At 47.5% G+C, this 18,119-nt stretch overlaps 1 protein-coding gene across 4 annotated transcripts in view; it reads right to left on the bottom strand.

Moving 5' to 3' along the window:
- Positions 1–1,844: 1,844 nt before the first annotated feature.
- NTPCR (nucleoside-triphosphatase, cancer-related) overlaps positions 1,845–18,119 on the bottom strand; it is a 473,959-nt gene continuing 457,684 nt past the window's right edge. For 2 of the 4 annotated variants that reach the window (XM_044076973.1, XM_044076992.1), the window contains one exon: positions 1,845–2,720. Coding sequence is in view for 1 of the 4 variants with exons in the window: in XM_044076992.1 (XP_043932927.1) it covers positions 2,652–2,720 (69 nt within the window). In the remaining 3 variants the exon portion in view is untranslated. The remainder of the gene's footprint in view (positions 2,721–18,119) is intronic. The other 2 variants (XM_044076963.1, XM_044076984.1) reach the window with 2 other exon arrangements.

Genomic DNA, 18,119 nt, shown 5'->3' with positions numbered 1-18,119 from the left:
CCCTTAATCATAGTAAGTAAATCCTCCGCCATCTTGAGTAACTGTTTCTGTGACTTGGGAGCTGGTTCAGAAGAGGCCTGTGTAGAAGTCTTTGATTTTGAAGGAGTCTTTGCCTTTGTCTTTGGCTTTGCCTTTATTAGTAGCTGAGTAGGCCTGAAAACCCCTTCGGAAGCCGGTACCTGCACAGCGGCTCCGGACCCATCCGAAGGAGCATTGTCCGAAGGTCCTGCAACAGAAATATTTAAAGGCCTGGTTGGCTCCTCATGAGAGTCCGTTTCGGCCGTCGGTTCTGAAATGGCCGACGACAGGGGCTGCAAAAGCGCCTCACTGACGATGGCCGAACCTGAAGTTGGCTCCGCTTGTGCGCTATCATCAGATTTGGACCTCGGAGGCCTGTCTTTATCCTTGCGACGTTTATGAACTCCTATCCGACGACATTTTGTAGTTAAAGCGCCTACCGAAGTAATGAAAAGCAAAATCGTACCTTCGCTTAATTGTACGTTGATTAAATCTAGCACAAAACCGACAACTAGCTACGTCGTGGTCAGGGCCCAAGCAAGGAATGCAGTAAGAATGAAAATCCTTATGAGGTATTTGCTTCCCACATGAAATACAATTATTAACTTTTTCTGACATCGGAGTGGAGCAAGAAAAAAGTTTCCCCAACGGGGTACTTAGCTTTGAGTGGAGAAGAAAGTCTTCGGACCGAAGTATATCAGTGAAATTTGTCAGGAGTCCGCCGACCGGCAAATGCGAACTGCTATCACCGCACGGCAAGAAAGACTGGAAAAGATGGCGTCGGCTGTCAGCTTTGTACTCCTGGCGCTCTGACGTCAGGGAGCATGGTTGAACAGCCGACGCCGGACCCAGACTTTGGGATTCTGGCCAACCTGGGACTGCCTGCCGGCAGGGGAGAACCCTACAGTCATGACTGCAACAGTGAAACACGATGAACATCTATTATTGCAACCACAAAATAAGCCAGCAATATATAAATATATAAAAAAAAATATTTATTGTGTAAAAATACAGTTCTGATCTCTCTAGTGCTTCGGCTCTGCTAGTTAGGCTAGCAGAGCCGAAGCACTAGAAAGATCAGAACTGTGTTTTTACACAATATATTGTTTTTTTATATATCACTGGCTTATTTTGTGGTTACAATAATATCTTGTTCAAGGACAGGTGTGGAGTGGAGTGGTTTGAGTAAAACTAAAACTCGCCTAAAAAAACTAACCACCAGAGAGAAAGACAGAAGGAGAAGGGGAAAAAACAGATTTAAACCACTTATCTAACAGCTGTTGCTTGAGCTTCTGAAGATGCATCTAATCACGATTCGCAGCAAATGAGATCTGAGGATTATGGGCAGCTAGGGTTCCTGGGAGGGGAGGAGCTCGAGCTCAGGAGCTGTCGCTCACACTGCTGGCTCGGATCCGAAATCAGATCCAAGACCCATCTGTGATCAATAATGACATGTATAGCATCAGATAAGATGTTTTTTTAAATATGTCTTAGACATAAACACAAATCAAACAATGATTTTTCAGTATGCTGAAGATCAATTCCCAAAATCTAATTTGTCACAGCCACTTGTGACAGCTGTCAAAATTCCAATGTTACTGCAGCATTTTCCTTGGGATGCAGTGACTCTGGAGTTAAATATAACTAATGGGGGTGTCTGTCAACATGGGAAAGGGGGTAGAAAATTCCTCCTTCACAGAAAACAAAATATGTGTACTGTGGTTTTGTAGCACTGTTCTTTATATCAACCCAACTCACAATATTAGAATTAGCAATGTCACTCTTCATGTAGCCATCATATAATGAATCAAACATACACATTTAAATAAACATTGACACTTTTTAATGACTGGCCCAGCCCAGGAGAACATAAATTCCTGAAGGTGTTTACAATCCATTTATGATACTAAACTTAACAACTGGTTGAGTATTCTGTGGTACAGTTATTACTTTTACTACAACAGAATGCATTGTGATTCACTATTGAAACGAGTATGCCATGAGCATAATCTTCTTTTGCTGCAAACTATCTTGAATAAAAAAAATTCAGTGAAAAAGTCAAATGTAAATTCAATACCTTCAAATCATCACACTAACAGGAAAGATGTGAACATCACAGGCAGGCTTTTACACATGTATGTCTAGATAATACCATTTTACTCACGTGAACAAAAATATGATTTCAAAATAAAAACAGTTAATGACCACACATCAGGTGGACAGAGATATGCACCAAGACCTAAAGATTTTTACTACTATAAAGTCTATCCAAAATATGAAATCAAGTGTTTTGGTAACAATAAATGGAAGAGTCATATTACCAACTTATGAGCCATTTGAAATGAAATAAACTAAATAAATGTCAGGATATTAACCTGACAATTTAATAGTTAACCCATCCTTAAAATTGTAGCACGCAAGTTACCATAAACTGCTTCATCTCTCTGCAATGACTGTACCTACAATAAACCAGATGTCTGATGGCCTGAAATTCCTTCATCTCTTGTAAGCAACACAAATAATTAACTATTTACAATCAGAATCGCCATTTCCCAGTAAAGACATAATGGTAGTCGACTGCTAATTACATATGTTCTTTTAAGAGGCTGAATTTATGTACGCATATCCAAGACTCATTTTCTGCAGTTCTGCACCGTTGTTACAATTTCTTCTAAAATGCTGTCTCTGTTTTCTTTTGTGATCTAGGAAAAACAATACACATTATTTAGCAAATAATTATGAATCGTTATGTACAGAGATGCGCTTTGGTGTAGATTCATTTGGAAAGGCAGAAAAATTTTTTATTAACAATACTATTTGAAACCAGTCTTTTCAAAACCAAAATACTGAAGGAAAAGGAACAGATGCCTTCCACAGTAGGAAACATTGTTGCCAATCTCATGTCTTAAATTAAATATACCAACTCTGTGTCTGAAAAAGCACTATAGTGCACATACGTTATTCAAATTAGCATTTTTTCATTATGACTGATTTTTTTAAATATAAAGTGGTATATGTAAGAGTAACTTTTGAGCCTTCAGAAAGAAAAAAACAAAACATTAACTTTTGAATGATGGACTGAAGAAAATGGTACAAGCAGTTTCTTGTACACCTGTTTATTTAAACAAAAACTCAATGTTTAAAATGAATAAAGAAAATACATGGTTGCCAAAATTATACTGTGTACAGTAAATTAGAAGTTATGTACCTACCATAACGTTCCATGTTAGTTGTCTTCTTCTCGCCTTCTTTCTTGCTGGATGGGTTCGGAGCCGAACCTCGGCTCCGACTTGGCCACTTTAAAAGCTCGAGAGCTAGTTCCACCGGCTCGAGGATCCCCTATATCCCACAATGCTAGGCGGTAACTCCTCAGATCTCGTTTGTAAGCTAGGCCAAGCTAGGAAAATTCCATAATATGGAAGAAAAGGGATAATCCACCTCTATAGGCTGACTAAAGGGTGTCCTAAACCTGACTGAGGAAATATATATATATATATATATATATATATATATATATATATATATATATATATATATATATATCTACATATATATAGAGGTGGTAGAAAGGATAAAGGTCACAAAACAAACTCCTCTAGGTCTAACCAGGCTAGGGGGAAGGAGGGTGGGACGCAAGAAAGAAGGCGAGAAGAAGACAACTAACATGGAACGTTATGGTAGGTACATAACTTCTAAATGTTAAGTTGTCTATCTCGCCTTCATTCTTGCTGGATGGGACCGCGTCCCTAGCACCTTGTCCCGGGTGGCCTATCGGAACAGACTCTTGAGTACAGTGGAACCAAAGTTGGCTCGGTCTCTAGAGGCTAAGTCCAACTTATAATGAGAAATGAAGGTATGGGGAGAAGCCCAAGTAGCTGCAGCACAAATTGAATCAATAGGCAGTCTGTCTTAGAAAGCTATAGATGTAGCTAAAGCTCTAGTTGAATGAGCCCTGGGTTTGGTTGGCAAATGTTGATGTCTGATCTCATACACAAAGGTAATCAAAGAAGTAAGCCATCTAGAAAGAGATACCTTAGACACTGGAAGGCCCATTTTGCATTCTGCATAGGAAACAAACAGTTGATCAGACTTCCTAAATTGTTTGGTCCTGTCTAAATAGTACCTAAGTTGGCGATGAACGTCTAGCCAATGTAATTTTTGTTCCGATCTGTTCGAATAGTTAGGGAAGAACACAGGAAGATCAATGGTTTGATTCAAATTTGTCTGTGAAGCTACCTTAGGCAAAAAGGATGGGTTGGTACGTAAGGACACCCTATCCTTATGAAACAAAAGATAAGGGGATTGACTACACAGAACATGAATTTCAGAGACTCTTCTGGCTGAAGTAATAGCTACCAAAAAGAGTGTTTTCCAAGATAGCAATTTCATTGAGCATGAAGCCGCAGGTTCAAAGGGGAGAAGAATCAAAGATGTCAGAACCAAGTTGAGATCCCATAGAGGAGGAGGGTCCCTGATAGGTGGTTTGAGGAGGAAAACTCCCTTTAAAAAGGCTTTGCAGAGTTTGTCAGACATAATGGAGGACTCTGAGACTCCAACATGAAAGTTAGATATAGCTGCCAATTGAACCTTGATGGTAGAAGGAGATGAACCTGAGTGGAAAAGTTCGGCTAGAAAATCTAGAACTGATTGAATGGAAGCAGTGAAAGGATCTATGTCCTTTGAATGCGCCCAATAGGAAAAAAACGTTTCCATTTACTATGATAAATCTTCAGAGTGGAAGATTTATGAGAGGCTATTAGAATATCTCGAACTGAGTGAGATATTAGAGGAAGCCTGGCTAGAGTTGGAATTGGAGAAACCATGCTGTGAGGTTCAGAGAAGGGAGGGAGCGGTGCAACTGACCCGACTGATGGGTCAAGAGGTCTGGAACTGGGTCCAGATGCCAGGGTTGCTCCAACAGGTAACGGTGAAGAAATGGGAACCAAACCTGTCGAGGCCAGTAAGGGGCAATGAGGATCATGGAAGCTTTCAAGCTTTCTGAGCGATGGCTTTCTGTATTAGTTGAGATATCAGAGGAAAGGGAGGAAAAGCATACAGAAGTCCCCGGGGCCAATCGTGAACTAGAGCGTCTCTGCTGGGATGGCCTGGTTGGGGAAAGAGGGTGAAATAATCGTCGCACTTGCTGTTTTCAGGAGTAGCGAAAAGGTTGCAGCAAGGTCGGCCCCACTTTCGAAAGACTTTGTCCAACACTGAATTCTTCAGAGACCACTCGTGAGGCATGAGAATAGCTCTGCTCAGTTTGTCCGCAATCACATTGGACTTCCCGGGAATGTGCGTTGCTAACAGAAACCGCTGAGAAGAAATCGCCCATTGCCACAGTCTGAGTGCCTCTCGACATAGGGGGTAGGATCTGGTTCCGCCTTGTTTGTTGATGTACCACACTACAGACATACTGTCTGTCTGAATTGCTACAGTTCCTTTGGGAAGAGAGTCTTGAAGGGCTTGCAACGCTAGAAGCACTGCTCTCATCTCTAGGACATTTATGTGCAAGTGGCGTTCGAAAGGTTGCCATATGCCCTGGACCATCCTGCCCTGGTAATGCCCCCCCACCCGATCAGGGAGGCGTCCGTTGTCAGTGTAGCAACCGGAGGCGAGGGAACAAAGGGTCTTCCTAGGAAGAGCTGGGGGGATTTGATCCACCAAGAAAGATGATTCCTGCACGATTGTGTTATCGCAATGGAATGGGACATTGGAAGTTGTTGGTACGACCACTGTGTGAAGAGCATCCATTGTAAGATTCTCATGTGGAATCTGGCTAAAGGAAGAAGAGGGATAGCAGCCGCCATTATCCCTAAGACCTTCAGGACCAGTCTGACTTTGATTTTGTTGCTTTGCAAGACAAGAGAGACTTGTCTGTGTATGTCTGCTATTCTCTGCTCTGTGAGTCTGGCTGACATGCTGACTGTGTCTAGATTTGCACCTATGAAGGTAATAACACGACAAGGCGACAAGACAGACTTTTCGTAATTTATTGAAATGCCTAATGCTTGACATGTGTGAAAGGTATAGTCTCTGGCACAAAGCAGAAGATGCTTGGTGGGGGCTGTAAGGAGCCAGTCGTCTAAATACGGAAACACTTGGAATCCTTGACATCTCAAATGAGAGGCGACCACTGCCATGCATTTGGTAAACACTCTGGGGGCTGTAGTGAGTCCAAAGGGCAGGGCCCTGAATTGGAAATGACTGGTTCCCAGCCTGAAGCGGAGGAATCTCCTGGAGCGCCTGCTCATTTTGATGTGGTAGTACGCATCCTGGAGATCTATAGAGCACATCCAGTTGTCCCGCCCCAAAAGGGGTAGAATGGACTGCAGCATGACCATCCGAAATTTTGTTTTCTTGACAGACTTGTTCAAGTTGCTGAGATCCAAAATGGGTCTCCAGTCCCCTGTTTTCTTTGGAACCAAAAAGAATTTGGAGTAGATTCTGGACTCTTGTTGGTCTGCTGGAACTGGTTGAATGGCTCTTTTTGCAAGCAGCTTTGATATCTCTAGCTCTGCTTGCTCCCTTTGATTGGGTGGAACATCTGGAAAGGATTTTTTTGATTGCTTTGGAATGCGAAAGAATGGGATTGTATAGCCTTCGGAAATGATGGACTGTACCCACTTGTCTTGAGTTAGGGATTGCCAGGCTTCTGGGTACAGAGATAGTCTTCCCCCGACTGCCTCCGAAGGTGGACAGTCGGGCAACACCTCAGGGATGCTGAAAGGGCTTGTCGGAGAAGGTTTCTCGACTGCCCTGATTCTGCGGGCCCCCTCTGCCTGTAGGGCGGCGTCTACCATTATTGTTCCCCCCCTCTGCCTCTAGAGGGGAACCGACTCTGTGCGTCAGGCAAAGCTCCTTGAGATTGTTTGCGGAACCACATCTTTCCCCCCTTCTGGCCTTTGGGGTAAGGCCTAGAAGGAGTAGAAAAATGGACTCCCACGGCAGAGAGAGTCTTGCCTTCAGTCTCGCACCTAGTCAGAGTTTCCTTCACTTGAGGACCAAAAAGGGATGATCCATCAAATGGGGAGTTAGTGAAGGACGCCTTGAAAGGGTCCGCAAAATTACATAGCCGCATCCAGGCGTGCCGACGTAAGGCCACACCTGTACCTGCCACTCTACTCGCTCCATCCGCCGCATATGAAAGGAGGCGCATGGAGGAGTTAACTATTGAGTTGAGGGTAGCCAGTTGAGAGTTCATGCTATCCTGAAAACCCGCAGCTGTTGGATCCTTTAACATTTCACTCGCTTCCTTGATCAAATCTCTCTGGAGACGAGTGAAATGACATAGGTAGTTCAGCGAGCTCATAGAAAAGGTCGCTGACGAGAACATCCGCTTCCCGTACCTGTCCATAGTCCTAGACTCCTTGTTAGGAGGATGGACAGGTACTGAAGGATCAGCTAGCTCCTTCTTGTTGGCTGCAGCCACCACCATAGCATCCACAGAGATGCCTTTAGTCAAAAATTCTTTGTCCTTGGGGGCAGTGATAAACTTTGAAGGTCTCCTGGGGGAGGGGCCCACAGAGTCAGGAGCCATCCGGGCCTTCTTTGCCACCACCTGCATAAGGGGGTCAAAAGGAGGGGACACCCAGGAGGTGGAAGGGCGAGAGCCAAACACCTCAAGATACACCGATTCATCCTCTGAAGGGTTGAGGGCTGGCCAATTCCCCCTCTGTTTTAAGATCTCGAGGATGTCTGCAAAAGAGACATCTTCAGAGGAGGAACGAGGGGAACCTTCAGAATCCTCTAAATCGGTGTCAGAGGTGACAGACTCAGGGGAGTCGATGTGCTTCCTCTTGCACTGCCTTTTCCTAGGAGGCTCTCCTACCGGGTCAGGAGAAGCCTCGGAAGAGGAGGAGATCCCCACTGGGGATACTTGAGGAGCTGGCTCTCTGCGATCCGGGATGAGGGAGTGAGTAGAAATCACCGGAGGCACCATGGAGGGAGGGGCAGATGGAGCCGACTGTGGGGTTGAACCGGGTTCTAACACGCTCCTCATGACCTCGGAGGCACCCCTGTCAGGCAGGGCCAGAGATCTCCGCTCCGAAAAGCTGAAAACCTCCCCCGGCACCGACAGTGATGGCTCCGAGGCCGATGTCGGAGCCGAACTCACCAGAGCCGAAGCACCGAGAGGGAGAGCGGGGTCGGACAAGGGTCCAATGCCACTCGCCCCCTCGGAGCCGACGAGGGAAATCCAGCGCCGAGATTCCTCCAAGGAAGAAATCGGAGCAGAAGACGGTACCGAAGACAACGGTATCGGTTCCGACGCCACCACAGTCTCGGGTCCGAGCCGCCCCGGCTCCGAACTCAAAGGAGTCGGAGGAGGAAAATTCTGAGTGATGGGATTGGCCATCGACTGTTGAGTCTGGCTTTGAAGCATCTGGGCCAGTGCCTCGGACTTAAGAAGTCGACTCACTACCCTCTGAAGGTCATGATCCGAAAGTCTCGACGACCTAGAGGAGTGAGATCTATGGCTCCGTTCAGACAGCAATGGTGATGCTGGAGCCGAATGAACGGAGCCGATAGATGGTGACCGGGACCTTTTTCTGGTCGGTTCCGACAATCTGATCGGAGCCGACTCACCGGTGTCTGCCTCGGCTCCGGCCGGAGCCGAGGAAATAGCAGGTACATGAGTTCAAGCATCAATCGGCTCCGGCCGGAGCCGATGTTCGAACAGCCTTCGAAGCCCCAGAAGACGACTCAGATACCGGAGCCGATGGTCTGGTAGGCTTCGAGGGTTTCCCCGAAGACTGAGTCGGGGGACCCTCAGGCTTCAATAAGCCCCTTAGAATGAGCTTATTTTTACGCTCCTGCAGGACTCTAGGGCTGAAGCCATGGCAAACAGCACATGAGTCCTGCAGGTGCAAAGGTCCCAGGCAGTACACACAAGAAGTGTGACCGTCTGTCAGAGGCATCTTCTGACAGCACGAGTCACACTTCTTAAAGCCTGAGACCTTTGAATCCTTAGACATGTCTAAAGTAGAAAAAGTGTAACCACACAAACACACACACACACCGATTACAGTTATCAGAAATTAAATTAAACTTAAATTAAAATACAAGTACTTTAGAAATTAAATCCCTACAAACACAGTCACTCCAACTGCTAGGAAGGGAGGGACTGGGCCTAAGGCCCAAGGGAAAAACTCTAGTGAGTTACAGGAAAAAAATGGGAAAATTTTACTGGAAAGGGATGGAAACTACTTATTTTATATAACTATGAAGAAACTAACTTAAAAGGGGAAGTTTATCTAAGATACTAACTAGATACTTAAAACTAACCTGACGAGCCGGTTGAAACGCACCTCGATCGCTATAGCGGCAAACGAGATCTGCGGAGTTACCGCCTAGCATTGTGGGATATAGGGGATCCTCGAGCCGGTGGAACTAGCTCTCGAGCTTTTAAAGTGGCCGAGTCGGAGCCGAGGTTCGGCTCCGAACCCATCCAGCAAGAATGAAGGCGAGATAGACAACTTAACATCACTTTGTTAACCAGAACTCAAGCAACAAGAGCTTTCAGGCAACCAGGAAAAAAAAAAAATCAAAGAAATACAGTACAATTTTCATGTGTTGCACTTTTTGTCCCCCCCCCCCCGCAGAAACGGGTCTATATCAATTCAACTAAACAGCTCATCATCGAATACAACAACATCGAAGTTCTAACCACGAAATCTACAAACATCGAAAGCTCAGAACAGCAATTTTTTTCCCTGGGGAAAAAATGCACTGGTCCGAGAAACACACACACAACACAAGCACACCAAACAAACAGCAATCCATACATATACACTTAAAATCCTACACCTAACCCCACACTAAACTGTACATACACTACTATCTATCCACTTACCTTTACGCAAACCCTAACCCTAAGGTCTGTCACTATCGCACACTCACCTATCCTGCCCTAACCCTAAAGTCTGTCACTATCGCACACCCACCTCACCTGCACCCTAACCCTAACTCACCTAACCCGCGCCCTAACCCTAACGTCCGCACAATCGTACTCTTACCTGAACCCAACCCATAACTTTCCACCACAGTGCTGAAAATAGCAAAGCCACAGCAACGGACAACCGGATTCTTTCCCGAGGAAAAAATTCAGTTATCTGCAGCTTCACTATTTTCAACTTTCGCTGTTGTCGGTTCGATATTAGACCATTCGAAGTATTAACACTTCGATGATTTAATATAGACCCGCAGAAATAAGAAGTTATGTACTCACCATAACGTTCCATCTGAGTAGGTAGCTTCATTTGTCTGCAACCTGTGGGTCTTGGATCCGATATCAGATCCGAGCCGGCAACTTGTTTCATAGCTAATGGATCCGAGCTCCTAGCTCCTCCCCTCACCCATAATCCCCTGCCAACCCTCCATGACCTCAGATCAAGTTTGCCCCTCAATATGTACCCAAAAAGGGTATTCCACCTCACATAGATCCACTGAAGGCCAGGGGGAAGGAGGGGGGGGTGGTTGCAGACAAATGAAGCTACCTACTCAGATGGAACGTTATGGTGAGTACATAACTTCTTAATCTGAAGTAGGGACTTCATCTGTCAGCAACCTGTGGGACAGAGTCCCCAGCTACCTGAATCTTGGGTGGCCATCATGGAAGGATATTGCGGAGCACCGCAGTGCCAAAGGATGCTCTCCCTCTAGAAATCACGTCCAGTTTGTAGTGGTTAATAAAGGTATGAGATGAGGCCCAAGTGGCTGCCGAACAAATATCATCCAATGGAACTCTAGATTTGGAGGCCGCAGAAGTAGAGATGGAACGAGTGGAATGTGCGCGAACTCCTTCAGGTGCGGGTCTCCCAGAAGCTTGGTACGCTAACAGGATGCATTGGGAAATCCAGCGTGACAGAGAGATTTTTGATATTGCTTTCCCCAAATTAAATTTGGCAAAGGAAATGAACAGCTGGTCGGATTGCCTGTGACCAGCTGTTCTATGAGTATAAAAACTTAGCTGCCTATGAACATCTAATGAGTGCAGCTTGTACTCTGCTTTATTCTGATATTTAGGAAAGAAGACTGGTAAATTTATGGATTGATTTATATTGGTTTCTGATGCTATTTTGGGAAGGAAGGAGGGATTGGTCCTGAGGTACACTCTGTCCGGGTGAAAGATCAAATAAGGAGATTTCACAGAAAGAGCTTGAAGCTCCGAAACTCTTTTCGCTGAAGTAATGGCTACAAGGAATGCTGTTTTCCAGGACAAGAATTTGAGATCTACTGAAGCAGCAGGTTTAAAAGATGGAGCAGTCAAGGCTTGAAGAACTAGTGAAAGATCCCAAGGTGGTACGGCTTCTTTTATAGGGGGTCTAAGCAAAAAGGTGCCCTTGAGAAAGGTTTTACACAATTTGGCCGACATCAAGGGCCCTGTGTCATGTCCCACATGATAATGTGAGATGGCAGCCAATTGCACTTTGACAGTTGAGCAACTAGCGCCTTCCTGAAAAAGTTCGGTTAGGAAGTCTAATATGGATGGAAGAGGAGCCGTAAAGGGATCTAGATTATGATGCTCCGCCCAGACGGAGAAACGTTTCCATTTACTGCGGTACACTTTCCTGGTGGAGGGCTTATGTGCTGCCGCAAGGATGGCTTTGACTGGTGAAGAGATACTGGGAGTCCTAACTAGGAGTGGAACTGGACCAACCAAGCCGTCAGCTTCAGATTGTCCAGATTTGGGGTCAGTAAGTCCGACAGATGGGAGATTAGATCCGGATTGGGATCCAGAATCCAAGGGGGATTCACTAGGTGAGACCACAGGTAAGGGAACCAAATTTGCCGAGGCCAGAATGGGGCAATGAGGATCATCCTGCTCCCCAACTGCGAGGCTTTCTGTAAGAGCTGCAGCATGAGGGGTAGAGGAGGATAGGCATAAAGTAGACTGGGTGGACAAGCATGCACCAGAGCGTCTCTTGGGGTTTCCCCCGGAGGGGGAATCAGAGCGAAGAAATTGCCGCATTTGGTGTTTGATGGAGAGGCAAAAAGTTCGCAGCAGGGTTGCCCCCATATTGCGAATATCTGCTTCGCTACTAGTGGGTTGAGAGACCACTCGTATGGGGTAAGAAGGGTGCGGCTGTGTTTGTCCGCTAGGATGTTGGCCTGCCCCGGAATGTGCTTTGCAATCAGAAAGCGGTTGGTGGAAATCGTCCATTCCCACACTCTCATGGCTTTGCGGCATAGAGGGTAAGACCCTGGTTCCCCCCTGTTTGTTGATGTACCAGACAACCGACATGTTGTTCGACTGAATTGCAATCGTTCCTACGGGGAGGAGATTCTGAAGTGCTTGCAACGCGTACAGCACCGCTCTCATCTCCAGAACGTTGATATGCAGGGAGGTCTCTGTATCGTTCCACGTGCCTTGGACGGTCCTGCCTAAATAATGCCCCCCCCACCCGAGGCGGGAGGCGTCCATGGTCACCGTGGCGAGAGGGGGAGAGGTGCAGAAGGGTCGGCCCGTATGGAGGTCCGGAGCATGCAGCCACCATAGTAGAGCCCTCCTGCAAGCCTTGCTGATAGCAATGGGGTGATGGAGAGGAAAGGACAGAAAGGACCATTGTACTAGAAGGGTCCACTGCAGTACCCACATGTTCAGACGGGCGCATGGAAGGAGCGTTATCGCTGCCGCCATGGAGCCCAGCGCCCTCAGGACCAATTCCGCCGGTGGGGTCTCTGATTGGAGGATGGCCCGCACATGGAGTTGCAAATTCCGCAGTCGTTCCGACGTCAGGAAGGCTCGTAGATCTCTGGTGTCTATTCTGGCTCCTATGAACACTATGACTTGTGTCGGGGCCAGAAAGGATTTGTCGGCATTGATGGTGATGCCTAACTGTGGGGCTAGATGGAGAAAGAAATCTCTGGCTGAGAAAAGTAGATGCCTTGTTGGGGCGGTCAGGAGCCAGTCGTCCAGGTACGGAAAGACCTGTATTCCATGGAGTCTCAGGTGGGCCGCAATCACTGCTAATACCTTGGTGAACACACTGGGGGCTGTGGTGGGACCAAAGGGAAGGACCCTGAACTGGTAGTGACTGTCTCCCAGCCGGAAGCTGAGGAACCTCCTGGATCGTCTGTCCATTAGAATGTGGTAGTATGCATCCTTGAGGTCTATAGATCATATCCAATCGTTCTCCCTTAGAAGGGGAAGAATAGATTGAAGAGTGACCATTCGGAATTTTTCCTTGGTTACCGACAGGTTCAAACGGGACAGGTCTAGAATCGGTTTCAAGTCCCTCGTCTTTTTTGGCACCAAAAAGAACCTGGAGTAGAACCCTAATCCGAGCTGGTCTTGGGGGACGGGCTGGATGGCTCTTTTTCTTAGCAGCTGCTGAATCTCTGCGGCTGCAGCCTCCCTCTGATCGGGTGGTACATCGGGGAGGTTCTTGAATTTGGGGACATGAAGTAATGGGATTTTGTATCCTCTGGATATAACTCGAAGCACCCAGCAGTCTGTTGTGATGGACTCCCATGCCGCTAGGTGCTCCAAGAAGCACCCCCTGACTGCCTCCAGAGTGGAGCAGTCGGGCAACCCTTCAGGGCTGCTGCGTGGGCCGGTCAGAGAAAGGTTCTCTGGACCCAAAGTTCCTCGGAGCCCCTCTGCCCCTGGGGCGGCGTCCTCCCTGTCCTCCTCTGCCACGGAAGGACTGGTTGTCCGGAGCGGGTTGGGAATGTTGCGATTTCCGGAACCACATCTTCTTCCGACCCTTTTGGTTCTTCGAAAAGGACCGCTGGGGAGCAGAGAAGTGGACTCCGACGGCAGACAACGTCTTCCCGTCCTTCTCGCTCTGGACAAGTGTCTCGCGAACCGTTTTGCCAAACAGGGCAGAACCATCGAAAGGGGTGTTAGCAAAGGATGCTTTAAAGGGCTCTGCAAAGTCACAATGACGGAGTCAGGCCTGACATCTCATGACTAGGCCCACTCCGCTAGCTCTAGCGGCTCCCTTGGCGGCGTGGGACAATAGCCGCATAGAGGTATTAGAAATGGATCTCAGAGTGGCCATTCGGGTGGAGTACAATTGTTTGTCCTCCGCCGACATGGACTCAGGGGGGAGGCAGCGTATTCTTTGATAAGATCCCGCTGCATCCTGATGACATGTGCCATATAGTTCAGAGACCTTATCGAAAAGGTCGCTAAACCAAAAACTCGCTTCCCTAAGCGGTCCATCGAGCGGGACTCCTTGCTCGGTGGATGGACTGAGGGACTCTCCTGAGCTAGTTCCCTCTTTGTGGCTGCCGCCGTCAACATGGCATCTACGGGGGGACCTTTGTTCCAGTGTGACCGGTCTGCGGGGGGGGCTTAATATCCTGTCCAGGCGTTTGGGTATTGGCTCCATGGTGTCCGGGTCCTTCCACGCCCTGGTGGTAATAAGGTCCACCAAGGGGTCAGCCGGAGGGGACACCCAAGAGGTAGACGGGCCTCCTTCAAATGCCTCCAGAAACACGGACTCGTCGGAGGAAGCCTTGGGGGCAGACCACCCACCTCTGATCCTCAGCATCTCCATGATGTCTCCAAAGGAGACATCCTCAGGGGGTGATCCTGGGGAGCCTTCCCCGTCATCCAAGTCCATGTCCTCAGTTAAGGACTCAGGGGAGTCCACGTGCCTCCTCTTGCACTTGTGCTTGCGGGGCACTTCCTCGGGGGGGCTGTCCGAGGAGGTCTTGCCAGCAACATCCTGTTCCAATGGAACAACCTGGGACATCGAAGCAGGCTGTCCCTGAGGCCGGGTGATGGAAGCCTGGCCCAGCAAAGAGGGAGTGCAGGGTGGAGCCGAGACAAGGGCCGGGGGTCCGGATGCTCTCGACAGAGCCCTCTCCACTACATCGAAGGCCGAGGGGGAACTGCTCTCCCTGGGTTCCGAGAGCCGGTTCCCACTCGGATCCGATGAAGGGATCGGAACCGGCGCCGAGACCATCGGATCCGAAGGACCAGTGCGCTCCGACCTGGACGGAGCTGAAGGCACACTGAATCCCTCGGATCCAAAGCTCGGACCACGGCTCCGAGAGATCGGATCCGACAGACTCGAGGGCAAGGTCGGATCCAAAGTATCAAGTACTGTCAGCGCCAACCCACCCCCGGCTCCGACGCTGCTCGGCTCCAAACGCTCCGAACCCGGGTAGCGGGTCGGAGAAGGAGCAATTGGAATGAAAAAGGGTGTCGAGCTCCCCCCCGAAGAGGGGGGGAGGCAAGAGCACTCCCATCTGCAGCTGGGCCTGGATGAATCTTCGCATCATCCGGTCCAAGTCTGCATCTGACATGCTGAAAGTTGATCTCGATGAGGCCACCGAGGCAGGCCTGGAATGCCGCCACGATGACCTCAATGGAGATCGGGCCTCCTCCTCCTCGGGCCCTGGGGAGAAGCAAGGGGATCGGAGCCGAGGAGGAGGAGACCTAGAAGCAGTGGAGGGAGAAGCCCGCTTAGCTGGCGGGGCCGAAGCGGAGGCCTCGGCCCGCCGTTTGTGGTGCTTCTCCCTCCATTTCTCCCTCCTAGCCTCCCTGTCCTCTGGTGCTTAAGCAGGAGTTTGAGTCCCGGCCGAAGTAAGGGGGGCAGGAGTGGCAATGACCACTGCCTGTGGTAGTGCCATGGGAGCAGCAGAGGCCGGAGCCGAGTCCGGGGGCAAAAGTCCCGCCAGGACCAGCTTCGACCTCCGCTCTTTCAGTGCCCTGGGGTTGAACGCTGCACAAATGGTACAGCCTGAGGTGAGGTGTTCAACCCCAAGGCACCGAACGCACCGAGTGTGGCCATCAGCCGGGGAGAGCTTATGGCCACACTCGGTACATTTAGAAAAAATGGCTTTTGGGGCCTCAGCCATACTTTAAAGAAAAAGGAGTGCTACAAAAACACACAGGCCCCAAAAACACAAACACACACACACACACACACACACTCACTAACGACCAGCGAAGGGAGGGAAAACTAAGTAAAAAATAAATATTACAGGGAACCTAACTCTTACACACTTTTTTAATTTTAAAGTTGAGAAAAGTTGACTAAGAAAAACAGACTTAACTGACGATTTCGCTAGAGCTCAAAGGAATCCAGCCATCCACAAGCGCGGCAAACTAGATCTGAGGTCATGGAGGGTTGGCAGGGGATTATGGGTGAGGGCAGGAGCTCAGATCCATTAGCTATGAAACAAGTTGCCGGCTCAGATCCGATATCGGATCCAAGACCCACAGGTTGCTAACAAATGAAGTCCCTACTTCAGATCATACCTTAAGTTTTTAGAGTTTTAGAGTTTTAAAAAGAAAGACAGGAATAAATTCCCTCAATCCCCAACCTAAGAACAAGTCAAACCAAATAAATAGTATAAGGTGCAGTATTAGTCAGGCCTATTTTTAAAAGTAACTTTCAAGCAACCAGAAACTACAATTATCTGGCATCTACCAATCCCCATGGCTGCCAGTTAACCGAGAATTTACTGTAATTAGAACAATTAAATATATTACAAAGTATTGCTGTATAATATATTCACTTACCCTAAAGACCTATATATACATATGGGTCCCCTTCTAATGGTCGACATTTCAAAATGTCGACATTCATATGGAAGAGACCATATGATTGACATTTGAAATGTCGACCATGGGGAACCGGCATCACGCTACAGTGCAGAATGGAAAGATTTCCACTTCCGCACTGTAGTGTGATCTCGGAGTTGGTATATTTAAGTTACGGGAGGTGTGACGGGCAGAGCCCCCCACAGGGGGTGCAGGGGGTATTTTCCCCCCCTGCTAGCAGCATTAAGTTAAGTTTGTGTTTTACTTATATGGTCAAGATTTAAAATGTCGATCATATGGTTTGAAATTTCGGCCATATCAAGTAGACCCATATATATATATATATATATATATACACACACACACACATATATGTTCAATTTGATTCATTATTGCTGAATTATCTCTTGGCATTTCCTGTCTGCAGAAGCCAGAAGCCAGCCCAAATACCAGAGATCTCGCCTTTCCCCACAGCCTTGCACTCTCCTTTTCCAATGTCAGGATGTCAGTGGTACAAAAGGTAGTTGGCTAGTACCATTTGGATATCTTTCTTCCCAAGTCTGTCTTTACACTCTCCTAGATATTGGAGCATAACCTGCCCATATTTGTCCCACATTCTGAGAGGGGGATAACCATGGAGTCTTACATGGTTGGTGAACAGAAGGGAAGAATAATTTAGGGCACCCAACCCAACCTTAGGTAGAGAGAAGGAACTGGTACTACAACTGTGAATCTACTTGAATATCTACATTTATGGTACATACCTAACACAACTGTACTATGTCCTTTGTAGTTCAATGTTGCAGTAATGGCACTTGGAATGACTCCCAGATCTAACGGGAGTTGGGAGGCTGGTCCAAGATAAATCAGTCACAGGAGGATGGTGGATACAAATCCTGCCTTGACCCTGGACAAAGCCCCTGATTGTAGTGTTTGGTAAAGGTGTGGACACAGGACCATATTACTGTTTTTAGGATGGTCAATACCGATACGCCTCTAAGAAAGGCTGTAGTAGCAGCTGTAGCCCTGGTGGAGTGGGGTCTGATTCTGGCAGGTACTGGTTTCCTCAGATAAAAGCAAAACAAAGAAATTCAATTTAATTTTCCATTTAGAGATAGTGCGTTAACAGGTTTTTCCCTCCTTCCTTTTTGCAAAGGCCAAAAACAGCTGGCCTGATTTCATTTGTGTCTTTGTTCTATGTAAAACCTGAACTGCCTAAGCTCGTCCTTATTCTGTCGAGATGGGAAAAAACACTAGAAGATTTATAGCCCTATTGAGGAATACTGCAGAGAAAACGTTGGGCATAAGGTGGAGTTAAGGTGAATAACTCTGTTCTTATGAAAAATGAAAAAAGGGTGCAATTCACAAATGCATCTGGATGATGTTTGTGCTACCACTAAAGCAATTTTCCAAGTAAGCATCTTGATGATTGCTGAAGCAGCTGGCTCAAAGGGATGAAGTGTAACTTTTTCCAACACAGTATTACGATCTTGGGAATGGGGGATTGTTTCTTTCTGGGTGGTCTCCCCCCTTTTGGAACAGTTTCAAGACAGAGTGTGAGTTCAGGGGTAGATAGGCTGAGACAATTGAAGCATGAATT

The sequence above is a fragment of the Protopterus annectens genome, chromosome 1.part1 (assembly GCF_019279795.1).
Source record: "Protopterus annectens isolate FY-2018-M chromosome 1.part1, PAN1.0, whole genome shotgun sequence".
NCBI classification, from domain to species: Eukaryota; Metazoa; Chordata; order Ceratodontiformes; family Protopteridae; genus Protopterus; species Protopterus annectens.
The sequence above is the reverse complement of the archived record's forward strand: the minus strand, read 5'-3'. Positions and strand labels throughout refer to the sequence as shown.